Raw genomic sequence first — 19,928 nt, 5'->3', positions numbered from 1 at the left:
AATTGATTTTAATCATTAAAAGTAGAAATAATGATACATTTAAGAATTTTGGCTAAATGTACAATTTGCCTTGGATTTGTTCATGAATTCATATTTTTGAGCAGTTTTGGGTCTGACATGCACTTGCATGTACATAATTTCGTAACCGCTTCCCCGAGCATCGCAAATTACATGTAGGTCTCAAAAGTTGTGAGACATTTGAAAGTAAAAATTTAGCAAGCAGTGCGGTTGAAAAATTTCGCGCGGTGGATATATGTGAAATACGTAGAGGGGGGGCGGATTCCGCCCCCCGGGCCTTTTACGGTTAAATTAGTATTATTTCTGTTGTGTGTTATTGCTCTTCTCCCCCTCTATTCCGTCCTTCTTATCTCCCTCTTTTTCCTTATATGTCCCCTACTCCATTAAATCTTAATCAGTCAGGTTCCTAAATGTGTTTTGTCCTTTGATGGTTGTATCATTTTATCATTGATTTGTTTTGTAAAACCAATGCTATTCAGCCGATATTAGTTGCGATATGTGGATATTTTAATAAATTCGTAAGAACATATCAATATTGCTTTTGATGGATATTGCTTAACTTTGTGATTTTGTACAGGTATAAATGTGATGGCTGTCATGGGCTCATTGTCGGAACCCGCTATCACTGTAATGTGTGCGAGGATTTTGATCTGTGTTACGGCTGTCAACACACAGGACATTACCCTTCAAGGTGAGTAGTGTTAAATTATCGTTAATGGATATTGTGATATGTTGCTTACAAATGCATCTATGAAGGGTACCCCATGTCTGCGCACCGAAACATTTCATGTAAGATTAAACATGAATTTCTCTTTATTCCACAAAAATTTTCTTTTGATTATGTTCCTTATATTATATTCTTATGAATAAGTGTGCCAATAATGTCCTAAAACTGGGAGAAATATTGGCTTTTCTTGGAAAAACCAGAGCCAGCTATTTCAGATTAAACACGAATAGATGGTGCTCCATGTCTGCACACCCATTCACTTACCACATGTTTCAGGGATTTCGATGAGAAAGGTTGCATTTTGAGGCCGTCACATGAAATGCCTGAAATTCAATATTTCCTCTTATGAGTTGAATTTTTTAATGAATATCTGTCTATGTATTGCAGGTGTAAGTTTGTGTGTCTTCTTTTAATAAAATGGTGCAAATAAGCGTATACACGCGGACAAGGCCACTGTGCTGACGTGGGACACCTTACCATATGTGGAACGATGTGGTCTGGTGGTACCGACTCTTTGAAAAAGGGTGGGTCATGGGTTCAAATCTCAACCAATGATATAATGTTTATATTGATTTGAAATTAATCCCATTTTATGCATTCTCTTTACAGCCACAATGAGTTCCATGATTCTACTGAAATAATGATGAGAGTGTGTAAGTAATCTATACTGATCATCTTAACAATAGCAGTCAATCATGAAAGCAAAATACGATCACTCCATAGAGTTGTTATGATGAAATTTCATTTGCAGTTTTTTCTTTCTGCTAGCAGAACAATATTTTGTAGTTTCATCATTTTAATCCTGTAAGGACTGGGCTATTTGAGATGTATCAAGGATGACTGCCGTTAGTGTGATTTGGCCAAAATTTGGCACGCACATTCCTCACCACATAAACTAGGAGTCACTGGAAAAAAATTCTGAAAATAATCATTTCTTACTTATTATGAATAAAGTATGCAAATTTATTCATGAAAAACATTTGTATATTTAACACACAATTTCACTTTTAATATCAATTTTTTTTTCCAAATCTATTATTTAAAGGATTATACAAAGAAAAAATTGCAAAAGTCAATTCCTCCTTGTGTATTTATTTGTTTTTAGAATTTCTTGGTACACCTTTTTTTGGTGGGCATATGTTTGTGCATTACTCAAAGTCAAGTTTATAATCACAACTGCCTTTCTCAGAAATAGATTTATTTTTATTTGATCTTGCAGTATATACAGGAAGTCAGTATTCAGCTCAGCTGAACAATTACACTCATCTTCACTCCTGGCTACAGTTCACCTTCCTGACACTGTCACTGGCTCAAGCTATATATGATCAACAAACGCAAGGTGATTACTTCATGCATTGCCTTTTCTTTGGAGGATGCAAAATATTGATTTTTCGTTTAAATCAGATATGAATCAAAAGCGCCATCTCGAGTCCTCAACTACTCATACTGGGCCAGTTTCCTGACCCATAACGCTAGTGTAGTCTAGTAATGTAGACCCACTTGAATGATGCTAATGAACTACTTAATACATTTGTACCACAATCATTATGTTACCAAGTAGCAAAACATTACTTTTCAAAACATTTTAGTTTTTCTATACAAATACAATTATAGGTCATTTCATCCTTTGTTGTAGTATGCGTAGATATCTGAAAACATATATTTTAAGACTGTGTATTAACACACAGTCAATGATAGATCACTCATAGTTCACTCCCCCTTTAAGGGGCTAATTTTTATGACCTCACCTAAAATCTGAAACATTACAAATTAATTTTTCATTTCAGGCGCTACTGTTTACAACTTCTAGATCTGCAATATTAAAAATTATTTTTTTAATTTCTAGGGTAAATTTTAACAACCTACCTCCTAAATTTGCAACATTGGATAAGCTTTAAGATTTCATTGACAGGGGGGGGGGTTCTAGGGCTCTTTTGAGCACTTTGAGGGCGACATTGCCCCAAGACCTCTTGAAATTTTTTCTTGTGAGGTTTCATCGCTCTGCACATTCCTGTATAACTCCATATTTTAGGCAACTTATAACAAGAAAATATTTTGAAAAGTCAGTTTGCATAGCTCTATCATGCATGAACAGGACAAGTAGGTACTAGTATTCCATATCAGAATAGATTTGACTTGAGTAACTTATTGGACAGGGCAACAGATTTAAAAATAAATAAAACTTTTTGCGTGAGTTGATTAACACTAGCATACTTTTGTGTAAATACATTTTTACTATATGTTTTAACAGTCTTAAATAACTGCTGACCTCTGAATAGAATCTACATTAATATCTATTCATACCTGTACAAAATCAACAAAGTTAAGCAATATTGAGGAAAAGAAATATTGATAAAGTTCTTATGGTTTAATTATTTTTTTAAATACCCTGGCATTATCAAGGCTAAACTTATATAACATTATCTTCTTGAAAGGAATGAAGTTGTTACTACCTTCATAATTTTTGTTGAAAACACCCTGGCATTATCAAGGCTAAACTTATATAACATTATCTTCTTGAAAGGAATGAAGTTGTTTCTACCTTCATAATTTTTGTTGAAAACACCCTGGCATTATCAAGGCTAAACTTATATAACATTATCTTCTTGAAAGGAATGAAGCTGTTTTACCATCATAATTTTTGTTGTCTGCTTTCCTATCAGGGACATTGACTTCGGCCCAAGAGACAGTGGGCAAAGAACTTCTGAAGAGCTGTGTGGAGTTAGCTATGGAGGGCCTAGAGGTCACATGCTGTAAGTTAATATACTGAAGCTATAAATGTAAAAATAGTGTGAACATACAGTTTGGATTGACCAGTTTTAATGTCTAGAATTGTTGTGAAATATATTATTAAATAGTCTGGATACTTGTAAAAAAAACATCTTAAGATATATATTGATCCACGACATATTTATGTCTATAATTAGATGTATCTACCTGTTATGCTAGTTATTTGATTTCATTTGATTAACTTGCTACTACATACATGTAGCATTCCATCTTTTAAGCGTATATGTCATATGTCGCCTTCCAACCCATGCAATCAACACACAATTGCTATACTTCCTCTTTTGATCCCATAAGCTGTCACTTTGAATCATTCCCCAAGTACAGTGATCGGTAATGGCCGGTGGGTGTTTCATAAAGCTGTTTGTAAGATACAAATGTCCTTACGCACAACTGGTGACCCCTTCTTGTGCTAGATGATACATCCTTATGTCATTCATTTAGGACTTAAGAACATGTTCCAGTCGTTTGTAAAATTGTGCTTATGTAAAATTGTGTGTTGTCACCTGTCAGTGGAGAATACATTTTTTATTGTAATTTTGATATGAAATATCAAATTGTAATTTTTAGATGAAATATTTGAATATTGAAGTATCAAATTGGTTGATGGACATTTTACAAACATGGTGTTTATTGGAAAGGAAAATAGATATTACCAATGAGTTTATATGGAACAATCAATATATCACATTTAAAGGAAAATCTATCTATAGACCAAGCCTTGAAATAAGTGGGCGCTGAGCGCAAATTCGCGCTCATAACGCCATCAATTGCGCCCATGAAGCCCCAAAATCATCAAAATTTTGACGACCGGGCGCAAATATTTTCCAGGTAATTGCGCCCGCCGTGAGTGAGCAGTGAAGCCATATCATACATGTAATTTAAATATCTGTAAAGCCAAAATCAAATAACTTTCAATTTACGATAAACACAGTTTAAAATTGCCAAGTGCGTCTTTTTTCCTGTACCATAAAAAGTGAGCTACGTCCGTCTTTTTTTTTCCTGTAATACATGTGCGCGCGTTCTTCCGGTAGCGGTTTTTCCATACTTCACCATGTGCAATTTCTAATGCACACATTTCCAGTCGGGATATCACAATTCTGTGATATAGTAATTCGAATTGCACAGGAGATAAATCCCTGTTCACAGCACATACGATGTGCAAGTCTTTTATCCTCACAGTCGCCGACCTTGCTTGTCAAAACGGAGCCTTAATAATCCAAAATAACTTAGCTTATAGTTGTGAATTGTAGCTTTTTAATTTCTTTCCTGGAGAGGGGTAAATATCAGACAATGAATCTAACAAGGCTCCATCTAAAAAAAAAATAAGAGGACGCCGCGTGCACTTGAGTGTGGTGTTAGCAAGCCAGTTTTGAGCTCATGTCTGCCAGAGCTCTGGGTGAGAATTCTATCAGTAATGGCCTAAGTGATGGTGATTTTCCGTTTGAGATAGAGTTTAGATTTCATGTTCAATTTTGAAAACTGTCAAAAAACTTTATGATTTCTTCATTGTGATGAATATTTAAGTTATTAATGAATACATTTTCACCGAATTCAGACTCTCCCAGAATAAAAGGCATTTTCTGTGGAGATCTGCGTTTTCAAATAACTTGTGAAAAACTTAAGGTATGTGAACCTACAATACATGTATATAGCCTGTGGCTATGTGCTGGAATTTGAATAGACTGAGTTATTTATTGATTTTGTTTCTTAATTTCTTTAACATAATTTATATGCAATCCAAGTGCACCTCACAGCCACAATCACACACAAACACTCACCCACTCCCATGATTCAAACCATAAAAAAAACCTTAAAATTTTTTTTTTTTTCTAAATTTATTATTTGATCTGAATTCTCTCTTTCTCCATCCCTCTCTCTTTTTTTATTTTTATTTTATTCATTTATTTATATATATATATTTTTTTTGGGGGGGTTCATTGATCATGGTTCATTAAAGACAAAAAATAAATAAGCCCATGTGTGTGTGGTTGTAAAGGGGATGTGGAGTGAGGGTGTCAAAACACTTAAACATTTAAATCTGATTTCTTAAATGTTTGAATAAGCCTAATACTTAGCATATGCTATTCATTTACTAATTAAAAAATTGCAGGAGCTGCGCTTACTATAAACAAATTTGCGGTGTGGTTCACCGTTATATATATGTATTTTTTAAATTGCCCCTGGTTCCAGAAAATTGCCCCCGGTTCCTGTAAAAAGCCCGTGAGCCGGGGGCAATTTTTAAAAAAAATTGCCCCCGGCTCACAGGTGCTTATTTCAAGGCTTGCTATAGACCAAACATAAAAGAAAAGGGATTCACCAAAATTACTGATATGTTAGATGAATTTGGATGCCCACTACGCTGGAGGGAAGCCAAGGAAAGGGGGTTAAAGTTTACTGAGTATTTTGAATTGTTAGATTGCTATAAAATGATGCCAGGGAAATGGAAAGTTTTCTTTTTACAACAAAACTACCATCATCTTGTAAAAGAACCTGAGGATTTCCCTTCTCTTTTCTGTGAATCTGCATTTAGACAAATTCAGAATATATCGACAAAGCAATTTTATCGCACTTTTTAAAACATTAATAACTCTGAAACCTCCAAGGTGTTTACTCGCTTTAATCAACTTTACAACATCGATAGGCAACAGACTTCCAAATTGTTCACTCTTCCATTACGAATCACTATAGACACCAGACTTCGAATCACACACTATAAAATTTTTAATAATTTAATACCTACAAATGAATGGCTCACAAAAATAGGAAAGAAAACCAATGCATTATGCTATTTTTGCAATGCGACACCTGAGACATTGGATCATTTATTATTGCATGCCCTAAAATAGCATCCTTTTGGGATGTGTTGCGTATGAGAGTGACTGACTTTAATTCTAATTATTTCCTTTCACGAGATACTGTTTTATTTGGATTACTAGAACCACTTAGTCCATCCAACTTAAGCCCCAGTCACATATAGATCCCGGACCACCCCGGACCATCCCGGATCTGATCCGGGGTGGTCCGGGGAGAGATCCGTGTTGGCGCCTTGGGCATCCTTGGAGGTCCGGGGTGGTCCGTGTTGGTCCTTGAACATCCGGGAGGCCAACACGGCAGTTTTTGACTGTCAAAAACATCCGGCGTCATCCGTGGACTGCCGGGTTGGCAAAGCCATCCGGGATGGTCCGTATAGGTCCGTGTGGCTACCGTGTAGGTCCGTGTGGCTGCCGTGTAGGTCCGTGTGGCTGCCTGGAGTATCCGTGGCAGTCCGTGCTCTGTTTTCCCATCAAATCTTTACAACGCTATTTACTTTATGAACTTTTCAGTAGTTGTTAAACAGTTGACACAAACATGCTTAATTTATTTATGATTAAATGGATGATTAAATGATTCAGGATATTTTCTTACGCTTTGGCGATTGGCCCCAACCTAATATTTTTAAACTTAGTGCATGTATGAATAATTCGTTTTCTCTTTTTTTTCTTAATATTTACCCCAACTTTGTTATTATTATTTCACATTTCATTTTTTAAAATATGTTATATGTATATGTTATGTACCTGTTACATCGAAATTGTACATTAAGTTTTATACTACTGCCCTTCATCGACAGTTATGTTTCATGACCTGGGCCTTTCTTAATTTTTATTATGTTTTCTATTGAATTTGAAAATTTCTTTCCTTTATTGTGATTTCAATAAAGTGATATCAAATCAGTGGCGTACCTAGGATTTTCCACAGGGGGGCAAAATCGTCCTCCAAAAATTTGACAAGCCAAAAAATAGAAATAAAAAAAAAACGGTTTTCAATTACAAATAAAGGATATCGTACCCGAAAAAAAATTGACAAGCAAAAAAAAAAGGTTTTCAATCACAAATTTGAAGTTTTGAGTTTTGATATCTTTTTTAAAAACATCATAATATAATGTTGCGACAAGGATGGAAAAAATGAATAAATAAATGAATAAATAAATAAATATCAGCTAATTATTATGAGCAGATTTTAATTTGCCGTGCTGGTCAATACAGCTGCCGTGTTGATCCTTGAGCTGACGTGTTCATCCTTGAGCTGACGTGTTGGTCCGTGTAGCTGACGTGTTGATCCGTGTAGCTGACGTGTTGGTCCGTGTTGCTGACGTGTAGGTCCGTGTTGCTGACGTGTTGGTCCGTGTTGGTCCTTGTCGCTGACGTGTTGGTCCGTGTTGCTCCTTGTCGCTGACGTGTTGGTCCGTGTTGCTGACGTGTTGGTCCGTGTAGCTGACGTGTAGGTCCGTGTTGATGACGCGTTGGTCCGTGTTGACGACGTGCTCTGCCGGCATGATCCGTGTAGATCCGTGTGAAGCTGCCGTGTTGATGCCGTGTTCACAGTCATCTGGGGCAAAACTATCCCGGACCTCCCCGGATCATGCCGGCATTGCCGTGTTGATCCGTGAGGATCCGTGTCTATATGTGACTGGGGCTTTAGCATTTCATTTTCTAATTTTACTTGGTAAACAATTCATTTTGCGATGTAAATACCAAGAGACTCTCCCTAGTTTAAAACAATTTAATTATTATCTTTTATCTTATAAAGTTACTGAAGAAATTATTGGAAAAAAGAAAAACAAACTCAATAAACACAATGTAAAATGGCAAAACATAAACAAGTATTTTTCCATTGCATAAATTGTAACCACTGTAGATTAATATTTTGTGTAATCGTTTTTTTTGTGACTTTGTTTTATCTTCTGTTCATGTTGTAGTGTTGTTTTTTATGTCATACTTTCGGTCATGTGAATACATGAAAATGTCGTATTTTTTTGGTTGCGCTCTACCCTGGCGATGCCGCCAGGTCAACACTGGACCGTTGGGTATTACCGTACCCCCTCTCTTCTTCGGTTTAATGGATCGTCCTGTCGGCAGCGCTAGGGTACAATTTTCTTGTAAATTAAGATTATGTTGTATGTACTTATACAATGTTCTTTTTTATTGAAGTGCAACGATATGTTTTGTATACTTTGATTATTTTTATGACGAATAAAAACTGCAAAGATAAAAAAAAAATTGTGCTTAATTTTACAAGCAGCTTTATGAATCACCCACCTGGGGTCTGTTTCATAAAGCTGTTTGTAAGTTCAGAGTGACATAAAGAATGACTGGGGATCCTTTTTTGTGGTAAATGATATTCACCATTCAATGTTAATTAGTGATTATTAGCGCAAAGAAAGGTTCACCAGCCGTTTTTAACTTGCTCTTAACTTACCAACAGCTTTATAAAACACCCACCTGGTAAATATTAACTTGCATACAGTGAGCATTGTAATGGGTCATCGAGCAAATAGTAGGAAAAGGATGTTTCATACCATACCCTGGTTTGATGGCTATATAATTATGTTATCTACAGTATACATGTACTTGTAAATCTCAAAACATATTATAACCACCTTAAAAATGGCTTTCGGAAATAGGAGTAATTGTAAGAATTTTTTTCTCTTTGTAGCTTCTGATGATGAAAGTGGTGGTACTATGAGCATCCATGAGAGAGTTTTTGCCGAGCAATCACAGGAGAGGATGCTGGGATTGCTTGCTGCTATGTTACCTGCCGACAAGGTGACTTTCACATCATATTTTGTATTTGCTAGTATTTATTATGTTATATATACAGTATGTATTTTGTGTATACCAACAGCCAGAGTATGATTTTTATGTAATGTTAGTCTATTTTTACTTCGTGCATGACAAAAAATTTGAATATCAGAATATACAAATATCGGTCAAAATTCATGAAATTCCGTCAATGCCAACGTCTAGAAATCTGTGTATAAGTACACGTTTGGGGTAGCTTTTGGGCATGTATATCTCTTACAGTGTTGATATGTCTGTATTGTACCCCTCATATATTTAGATTGGGTATGACAAATGTTTTCATAGAAATTATATCAGGGATCTGTCATCAAACAAAAGTTGTGTTTGAACGCAGCTAAAGAAGTTAAATGCAAGTCCGTAATACATGCTTTTGATTGGTTGAAAATGAAGTTGTGTTTGATTTTTGGAGCTGCGTTGTCATTTCTTCTTCATTAAAAATGACCTGGTTGAACTTGATGCTGTATAATATTGCTAATTAATCTCGTTTAATCATTTGGGTTGTTTTATAAAACGAAATTGAAATGGTTATTCAAGCATGAATGATATACATTCAAACTACCAGGGATATTTTGCATATACAGTCATTTGTGCTCAAAAGTTAGTGAATCCCACCACAAAATGCACTCCTTCATGCTGAGTGTTGAATGTAGACGACGACATTACGTTGATTGGCAAGCCAAAAGAAACAAACTTTATTGAATGTGATATTATATCACCTGACGTCACAATTACGTGTAGCTGTCTAATACATGGCAGAAATTGTATACTTCAAGTATATTCATTTTCTGGTGGGGTCCTTATTTTTTTAGCACCACTATAGATATGATTGTTATTACTATCATTTACAGATATAAGGATGTTTTCTTTTGTACTTGTAGGGTTCCAACAAGTCGTTCTCGACAGCTATGGCTCTTTTCAGCGTGGACAAGTTCCTTCCTCTTCTCTTCACCATAGCACAGTAAGTTTGGCAGTCTGTCCATATTTCATGTCTGGTCCTGTAGCACTTCTTACACAACAAATACATGTACAGTCCAAACTGCCTGGGAATGATAAGTCTTCTAGTGGTCATGACTCTCGTCTTTCAACCATGCCATGTTTTCCTTCAGCCAGAAATTTACCCACAGTGTGCTGTACTATTCAAACAGTGGACTCATGAATAAAATAGCGTATCTTACCATGGTAACAGGCGTCAATTTGGCGCACTGTGACAAAAGCGTGCATCAGCATTGGACATTTTTTATACACACTCCCGATACGCGCTAAATCAAGCGTAATTTATACAGGAAATCTGCATAAACCATGGATTAAACCTTGGGTTTTCAAAACCACCTTTGTGAATTCGGGCCTATCAGATAAAATATCCTAGAAGTCCAATACCCCCCCCCCCTTATTTCCAGTAAGTACAGAAGTGTGATGTCATCAATTTTTCTTTTTTGCATTTCAGCGTTTTTGATATCATATTTTGGTAGAGCAAGATGAAAAACCACCACAACCTAACTTTGGTGGGGAACGGTCCATGGGACCCCAAGATATGGCCTCGTGAATACGTAATTAACCCCATTGAAGTCAATGTATTATTGGCCTGATTCTAAAATGTACTTTGGTTCTCTATAACGTACTGTATGATAGAATGGATAGCTTTGGCTTTTTGCTCATACGTGTAGTTTGATTTAAAACATGAGTATGAAATGAAGTTTTGTGGATGCAATGTTAGGTGTGAACCGTGTTTAAACCTCCATTTTGTTTTGTATTTCAGGAAAGGAAGTGGACACTATGTACCCACACAGCATCTTGCCATGGGCCTCCTTGGGCAGCTTCTACCCAGCATCTTGCCAGAGGTATGCCCTTCATATACCATTCTCTTAAACCCTTCATCTGATCTCAGTAAAGGAATAACTTGTTTCTATCAAAGGAAAATCCTCTCCTTGTACTCATTTCAGTGGATTCACAATACGGTGCACCATCTATTGGTTGCAACAGACAGGTCGAAATTAGCAATGCCCCATGGGAAAAAGTCAATACATGTTGCGGATGCTAGTATTATAGTGCATGCATGAATGCGATTATTGAACACTGGCCACGGCTTGACCGGATATACTGTTTACTAGGGTCCTTGAGGTGGGAGAAGAATTTGTTTGCAAAATTTAGACCATTTTTGGCGAAATCCTGCCATACGGTTTACTGACTTTTCTCATGTTTGTCTCACCTGCATAGCAGAGTGAGATTATAGGCGCCGTAATCGAGTAATCAAGTATCACTGAACATCCTGTCCGCATTTTAGGTCACATGACAAAGATCAAAGGTCAATGAACTTTGGCCATAATGGGGGGTATCTGTTGAATTACCATCATAACTTCGCAAGTTTATTGATCTGACTTTTGAAACTTGGACATAAGAGTAATCAAGTATCATTGAATATCCTGTGCAAGGTTCAGGTCACATGATCAAGGTCAAAGGTCATGTGAGGTCAGTGGACTTTGGCCACATTGGGGGTATATTTTGAATTGCCATCCTATCTCTGAAAAGTGTATTGGTCTAGTTCATAAAAGGTGGAAATAAGAGTAACCAAGTATCACTGAACATCTTGTGCGAGTTATAGTAGTTTTCAAAGTCAGCACTGCTGCTATGACGAATTGCGTGATGCAGGTGAGACGGCCAATGGCATTCCACTTGTTGAAACATAACAGTCATATTACAGTAGAATCGCACTGTGTGCTGCCTGCGACTGCGCGCGATGTCGACTGCGAATGAGACAATTTTCCTGTTTGCTGCAACTAATAGATGGCACACCATATTTTGAATCCACCAAATTAGGGTAATCCATCTCAGCCTATGACAGACTTTCTGAAAGCAACTCTACAAGTACATGAACATATAAAAACATAATAGCTTTGTAAATTCAGTAATTTGAATTTCCACATACAGTAGGTATCTATTTCATATCGCTTTACCTACCTATGTGGGCGCGTCATGGTCTAGTGGATCTGACTTGCCTTTCAAAGAGAGGGTTATGAGTTTCAATCCTAGCCATGGCGTGTTTTCCTTCAGGAAGAAATTCATCCACACTGCTGCACTAGACCCAGGTGAGGTGAATGGGTACCCAGTAATAATTCCTCAAATAGCTGTGCGCACCAGAATCGGTAGACTAGCTTAGCCAGGGTAATATAGGAGCCCATTGAGCACCTAGCAAGGTGAATACATGTGCTATACAAATCTTATATTTATTATTATTTATGTAATTATAACAGATGCCAAACTAATGTCAATTACATTTGTCACAGCAGTTAAAATTTCTTTTAACCCTGGTTGCCTAGCGACTGCCTGCCGACCCTGCTCCCGCCCTGTAGTTAAGGACCTATGTGCCAGACCACTTATTTCTTTTGCTGATCACCTGCAATCAAAGCACCCGCTAAGTACACAGTATTTTGTTTCGACATTTCACACAGGTGTCTGATCTGGCTTTGGAGTCGGTAACGCCTCTGTCGACGCCCGAACCCCCTGATTCATGGGAGGATAGGCTCGAAGAGCCCTCCAAAGAAGCGCAGTCTGACGGCAAGAAAGAAGAAAAAGACAAGGAAGAGATCAGTACTAAAGATGAGAAAGATAGGGAAAATACAAGCACCAAAGAGGATGGGAAGAAGGAAGGAGAGAAGGATGATGGAGGGACAGTAGGAGAGAAGGTGGTGGAGGAGAAGAAGAGTATCGGGGAGAAAGGGAAGAGGGCGGGTAATCAGGAGGTCCAGAAGAGTAAGAAGATTAAACTGACCAGAGACGATTCTATCGCAAGCTCTGACATGGACGGCACAAGGACTATCAAGTTTCTCTTCTCGTTTGGTGCTTCATGCTTGGAAAAGTAAGATCCTGATGAGAATTTTTTGTGAAGGTTGACAGCCATGTGTAAAATTGTATATGATTTTCTGTCATCTATTTCAGTAATAGATTGTAGTAGTGCAATTTTAATCAAAAATGAATATAGGCAAACTGGTTATTCAGAATATCCAAATCCTTTGGTGAAAGGAAACTAAAGGAATTATGACATAAAAGTCAGTATGGGCATGATCCATATTTATTTCATTTAACAGTTTTGATCTGTACATATGTACAAATCTGGCTCAGATTTGGTAATCCCATTGCAATGGTTAGATATCACAATGGCATGAATGTAAGGATGGAATGAAAGAGTTCAGATGATAGAATAGGTACAGTAGGTGCTTCATAAAGCTGAACATATTTAATAGTAATACTAATATGAAACATTTATATAGATCTTAATACAATGCCTTTAAGGGCCGCTTACTATATTACCCTGGCTTCAGCACAGCTACTCTTATCAAGCGCTCAAACATTCAAAGAATTTCTTCCTTCCTGGTACTCATTTACTACACCAGGGTGGAGAGTGGCAAATGTAGATAAACGCCTTGCCAGAGGATGAGAGTGTAGTGGTGGGATTCAATCCCTAGACCTTATGGTTTTAAGTCCGCAGACTTTTCAACTGAGCCACAATACTTCTTCAGGTGTTGATAAATTACAGATTGTTAACTTACTGGTCGGAAGTTGCAGTACAAGTGACTTTAAGAACAACTGGTGACCCTTTCCTGTGGTAAATAATGTAATATACAAAATTTAGATTTAGTTCCTAAGGAAGGTTCACCAGTCGTTCGTAAAGTCTCTCGTAATTTACAAACAGCTTTATGACCCCCCCCATATTTCTTTCGCATCAAATGGTAAAACGCAAGGTAACTTACAGGTATGCAAACTGTAAAAGTGCACTTAACAGATTATATTGCCTGTGTGGAATTGTCCAGGAGCACTTTGCAACAGGAACCAGTTGTCTATGTAAAAATTTAATCAGAATTACAGGACTGAGCAGGTATTAACAATCCTATCCTTTAATATTAATTTCCCTTTTGTTTATTGTAACCATTTTATACTGTTGCAGGAGTCGGCTTGAGTGGGCCGCATTGCTACCCACAATGCTTCAGAAGCTTTGTCGACATCTAGGTTGGAAGGCCAGCATCACTCGTCAAATCAGCCACAGCATTGAGAGACTACCGGAGGACTCCTCGCTTCGATCGGTCTTTGCGCTGTTTGTTGTGGCCGGTTTCCCTGAAGTAAGCAACCATGTTTTGTTTTTTTTTCAATTGGATAAAAACAGATCTTGGAAGCATCATCTTTTTTACCTAAAACTTACAAGATGTTGCTAGAAACTTATTTTCAGTACCAAATCAAGCGAACGCAAATCAACAACAAATTTGCATTTATTCAAAAGACATTTACTTTCTTTTTGGACTCAAAAGTGGTTGGGAATTGGAATGTAAGGTTCTTGCAACGTCCCATTAGTCCATGTGCATCTATGCATACGGGATTAGATTCTGGGGTCATGAGTTCAACATGAATTAAATTCAATTCTTGTTGTTTTGTATCAGGTCCTTGGGCATGGCAGTACAGCCAGCTATCTTGATGGGAATCGTGAGCTAACGGATGTCCTTATCCTCAAGCATTTCTTTGAGAAAGGCAGAGTGTGTGTGGTTGACGTCAAGACTCGCAAGATGAAGCATGTAAGTCTCACTTCAAAGTAATATATCTTTATTTTCAATTTAATATTTGCAAGTCTTTCATGAGTAACTGTTATACTGTTGTCCTTGGTGTTCCTTTGACATAACACAAATACTACAAACTTACTAAAAATAAACAATTAGAAGTCAAGACAAATAATTTCAATCATATAAGAAGAAAGCATGCAACAAATCAAAGGGTCAGCTAAATGATTAAGGCTATTGTAACTAAAAAATGAAACAACTTAATGGAAAATCTGACTGGGTCTCCTGACTCTGGGTAAAATCAATCCTGTGCACTATGTGTTTGAATGTTATGAACAGTTTTGATTTTTTTTATATTTACCAAGAAGGCCAGAGGTTGATTTATAAAAGCAGGAAGTATCATATAACATATCTATCTTGGATGGTTCAGAAATCTTAGTTACACTTGAGGTTATATTCATAAACAAGCTATATGTTACAAATGTGTTTTACTTTGACACTCTTTTTGATAATTTTGCAGTTTCCCTTTGAAAAAAGTATTTACCAAGGAGGCCAGAGTTTGATTTAGAAAAGCAGGAAGTATCATATAACATATCTATATTGGATGGTTCAGAAATCTTAGTTACACTTGAGGTTATACTCATAAACAAGCTATATATTACAAATATGTTTATTTCGACCCTCCTTTTGATAAATTTACAGTTTCCCTTTGAAATATCTGAGTTTATTTTTTGAATTTTCATATTATTTCATCATACAATTTGCTAATCAGCCTGTCAATGTACTTAAGATATGATGACGTCATCGCTTTTCTGGTTTTGTGACAGGTTCCTGAATACCAGTTGCAACTGAGTGGGTCAGGGGGTCAAGTCTTGGATGGAGAGAGGTTCCTGGCTTTCACAGACATCGCTCGGATCATCATGCTTCAGCTCAAAGATGGTACATGTAGGTCCTTTGCTTCTCACCAATCTTAAGAAAAAATAAGTGCCCTAATGCACGAAGCCTGTCTTTAATTAAATTTCAAGTCCGCCACAAAAAATGTTCATTTTAATCAACAGAGGAAAAATTATTTAAAATCCCCCAAATGGCTGGAAATTTCATTGAAATCGGATGTAAAATAAGAAAGTTATGACATTTTAAAGTTTTGCTTATTTTTCATTTTTATAACCGTTGTATGCACCACTCAGTGATGTGCAAATGAGAGAGTTGATGATGTCCATCACTCTCTATTTCCTTTTGATATTTATTGTTTGTAATTTGACAATATTTCAATTTTTACAATTTTTTACAAAAGTGACAAACTTGAGAAGAATTCTAAAACAATGCTAATTTCACATACAGTGAGGAATTTTTAAATTTTAGTTTCAAGTGTAATGAGGATAAAATAAAATATTTCATATAATGATATACAAAAGAAATAATGAGTGGATGACATCATCAGTCCCCTCATTTGCATATGGTCCAGGATGTGCATATACATGTAACTGTTTTGTGAAATTAAGCGAAATGTCAGAATATAACTTTCTTGTTTTTCATCCAATTTTGATGAAATTTTCAGTGTTAGGGTTGTTTAATTTTCTCCTTTTGTTCATCTCAATGGACTTGTCCTTTAAAAAGATTATTTCAATTATTTCCTAATGAACCACTGCCCCTCCAGCCTCCCTTTCTCTCTTGTCCCAAGAGATGAGTTTTTATTTTCCTTTTTTTTCTGTTGTATGTATTGCAATTGCTTGCACCAAAAGCTGTTTGCACTTCAATGCAGTTTTATGATGAGTTTAAACGGTAGTGTATTTCCATTAATGGGAAGTTCTCTCCGACATTAAGTTGGTTTTGTATAAAAGCAGAAAAATCAGATAGAAACATTGGTGAAGGTCTGATGAAAACATGTCACAGAATTATAACGGAATAGTGAATTTTCATAGTGTTTGTTTTATCATGTCATACTGAGCTCCTCCATATGTTGTGTGATATATGCCATTTTCTCCTCTAATAGAGAGTGTTTTTATTTGTGTGGTGGATATACCATCAGACATATCATATCATACCCTCTCCAATAAGAAAAATATATGTATTCATCACATTCCATTCAAAGAATAAAACTCACATCACATGATAGGTGGTGGAGCTGCTCATCTGTGACCTCACAAAAAAAATGATTCTGTTATTCTTTTACGGAATGTCATCAAACCTTAACCAACATTTTTCTCTAATTTTTCAGCTATTATTGAAACAAACTTATTATCAGGGTGAACTTCCCCTTTTCTTGAGACTAGGCTGTTCTCTTTGTGCTCTCATACTTGATAGGCAAACAGGGATCTAACTTCTCTTTTGCTCAAAAAACGGCAGCATCCTTTAATTTGACTAGACAACAATCATGATTACTCACATCCAACTATTGTAGGAACCATACATGAAGATAAATCTTATTTTTCATATTTTTTTTGAATAATAACATAATTCTTGAAACATTTCCGGGTTCCCATGGCAAGAATTTTAATTCACTGTGTCTTAATCATTCTTATTACTTACTGACCATAACCATAGAATTGTCAGTCTTCTCGAAATCCCCCTTTCATATTTGTTGATGTCATGGAGGTCTGTGATTATTTCAGACTTCAATTGTAACATAAGTTTTTTGCATGACTGAAATCCTAATCCCCACTCATTCAGTTTGATTTGACATCCTGAATCAAAACATGTGCAAATTGATTTAGACGACAGTTTAGTGCAATTACCTCTCTGCAAACTTTGTACAATTCATTAAAGGTCAAGTCCACCTCAGAAAAATGTTGATTTGAATCAATAGAGAATAATCAGACAAGCACAATGCTGAAGATTTCATCAAAATCGGATGTAAAATAAGAAAGTTATGACATTTCAAAGTTTCGCTTATTTTTAACAAAATAGTTATATGAACGAGCCAGTTACATCCAAATGAGAGAGTTGATGATGTCACTCACTCACTATTTCTTTTGTTTTTTATTGTTTGAATTATACAATATTTCAATTTTTACGGATTTGATGATTGGGACCTCCTTGTCTGAAGCACAAAATGTTGAAATAATGGAATTCCACGTGTTCAGGGAGGAATGAAACTTCATTTCACATGACAATGACGAGAAAATAAAAATATTTCATATTTCAAACAGTAAAAAACAAAAGAAATAGTGAGTGAATAACATCATCGACTCTCTCATTTGGATGTAGCTGACTCGTTCATATAACTGTTTTTGTGAAATGAAGCGAAACTTTGAAATGTCATAACTTTCTTATTTTACATCCGATTTTAATGAAATTTTCAGTGTTATGCTTGTTGAATTTTTCTCTTTTTATTCAAATCAAGTTTTTGTTGGGGTGGACTTGTCCTTTAATGTGATGCTCTACATGTGTGTTCTGTCTATTGTCTTTTGTGTATAGGTGCCCAGCTAAGCGTTGAGAATCTGTGGGTCCTTTATCTTGTTCTCAAGGCTATGCTTGCTAGCCTGAAGGTAAACAAACACTGAATCATGTTCAGAATTATTTCATGAGAAAGTATTATGGTAGATCTAGTTCTGGTACATTGAAATAACTTGTCTTTGTGAAATCATGAAATCTTAGCTGAAAACCTGATAGTTCTGATGATCACTAACACAAAAAGGCATATATGTGGGACAGTGTATTGATGTTGTTTAGAAAAAACCCCAATATTTTATGAAATTCTGTGCTTATTTTGCTACTTTCTCAGCAATTACACATCTTTCTCTAGAGCCATTTGGCACATATTTTGTATTAATACATACAAACACTTGGATGGTCATTTTACTGGATTTTGTTTGAACTTAATTTTAGGTTGTTACCACAACTGGTATTTATCTTTAAGAGTAGTTTTTTCTCGCATATTTATGCTTGAAGACATCAGATTTTTTTTTTTTTTTTAGAAATTAACACAATCAATTCAGAGATAAAAAAAAATGCAATAGGGAAAATGTTTTTGTTTCAGTTTCAGTAAATGCACCATTGATGAACCTATATAAGTATCTGGTAACTTTCAGGTGATTTTACATTTCTTAAGAAGCAATTCCCTGAAGCATACAGGTTACTTAAACTAAAAACATTTCCTTTTTTTGTTGGATGTGACTTGTAGGTGAACTACTCCCAGCTCTTGAATAGTGACCTTCTACCGCTTCTTGTCCACCTTGCCGGTCAACCCACCAAGCTTAGTAAGAGATGGCTTCTCAAAGACCTAGAGGTAAGGCTCCTTGGGAAGGTTTCACAGAGAGTTGAGTTCAATTTTATTTCCTTTGAGTGGCATTTGAAGTGACCCATAAACCCTAAAAATTTTCAGACCAAATTCGCGACGTACGGGTATAGCATCGCGACGCTACATGACTACAAGACAATGTCATGCCAAATATGGCTCATTTTTATACCTTGTGTACAAAGTTTATGGGAGATGAAATTCATAAAAGGGTGATTATTATTTGTTTGAATCCTTCTGCTTAGTTAATTAAGGGTTTAATTTAGTTGTAAAATGGTCTGTAATAATTTCCATTGAAAAAAAAAACAAAAGATGAACAAAGAAATATATAAATCTAAAAGAAATACATAAGGAAAAATTTGGCTTTCGCAATTTTTTTTGTGGAAACCTTAAAATTAGTTTACAAAGATGACATCTGAAAAGAAAAGAAAATTTAAAGTGAAATTGGGTCTGAAATATGCAGATAATAGTTTTCACGAATAAATTTGCATATTGCATTCAGAAATAAAAAATAATTATTTTCAGAAGTTTTTTTATACTAGCTTGTACATATTTTATGCGGTAAATTTCGTTGCAATCGCGCAAACGGTGGCCGATGGTGGCCGACAGTGGCCCGTTCTCAATACATCTCAATAGCACTTTTATTAAGTGCTCTTGAGACTTCTGTCTTAACTCATCACGGATGTAGGGTTAGGTTTATATGGGGTTTTTTTTCTCAAAATAAGGTGAGGATAAGGAATTTCATTAGTAAAAGGGTAGGGATTGAATTTTCAATGTAGGTAGATTTGCTTGTGTAGGGAAATTAGAATCGGGTCCATAATGTCATGTCCTTGGCGAGACCCTTTTGTTGCACTATGTCTGGAAAAGACTGAAGGGGTATTTATTGCAGCTATTGCAGTGATTAATGGGTGATTTTTATACACAATTGTAAATATAAGCTATCAAAAACCCTTGTCTGTGAGTGACTGGGAGCAGGCATGTCGGTAATATTCACT

The 19,928-nt window shown here is 36.0% G+C and overlaps 1 protein-coding gene across 3 annotated transcripts in view; it reads left to right on the top strand.

The window, feature by feature from the left end:
• Positions 1-19,928, top strand: part of LOC121423145 (zinc finger ZZ-type and EF-hand domain-containing protein 1-like) — a 95,152-nt gene that overhangs the window by 53,831 nt on the left and 21,393 nt on the right. For 2 of the 3 annotated variants that reach the window (XM_041618449.1, XM_041618446.1), the window contains exons 46-58: positions 596-709; positions 1,355-1,398; positions 1,965-2,084; positions 3,409-3,498; positions 9,011-9,120; positions 10,035-10,114; positions 10,913-10,994; positions 12,603-13,009; positions 14,096-14,267; positions 14,583-14,714; positions 15,524-15,641; positions 18,114-18,184; positions 18,820-18,924. In XM_041618449.1, the coding sequence (XP_041474383.1) occupies positions 596-709; positions 1,355-1,398; positions 1,965-2,084; positions 3,409-3,498; positions 9,011-9,120; positions 10,035-10,114; positions 10,913-10,994; positions 12,603-13,009; positions 14,096-14,267; positions 14,583-14,714; positions 15,524-15,641; positions 18,114-18,184; positions 18,820-18,924 (1,645 nt within the window). The remainder of the gene's footprint in view (positions 1-595; positions 710-1,354; positions 1,399-1,964; positions 2,085-3,408; positions 3,499-9,010; positions 9,121-10,034; positions 10,115-10,912; positions 10,995-12,602; positions 13,010-14,095; positions 14,268-14,582; positions 14,715-15,523; positions 15,642-18,113; positions 18,185-18,819; positions 18,925-19,928) is intronic. The other variant, XM_041618447.1, reaches the window with a different exon arrangement.

Source organism: Lytechinus variegatus, chromosome 10 (genome assembly GCF_018143015.1).
Source record: "Lytechinus variegatus isolate NC3 chromosome 10, Lvar_3.0, whole genome shotgun sequence".
NCBI classification, from domain to species: domain Eukaryota; kingdom Metazoa; phylum Echinodermata; class Echinoidea; order Temnopleuroida; family Toxopneustidae; genus Lytechinus; species Lytechinus variegatus.
Note: the sequence above shows the minus strand (reverse complement) of the source record. Positions and strands in the feature narration are given on the sequence as shown.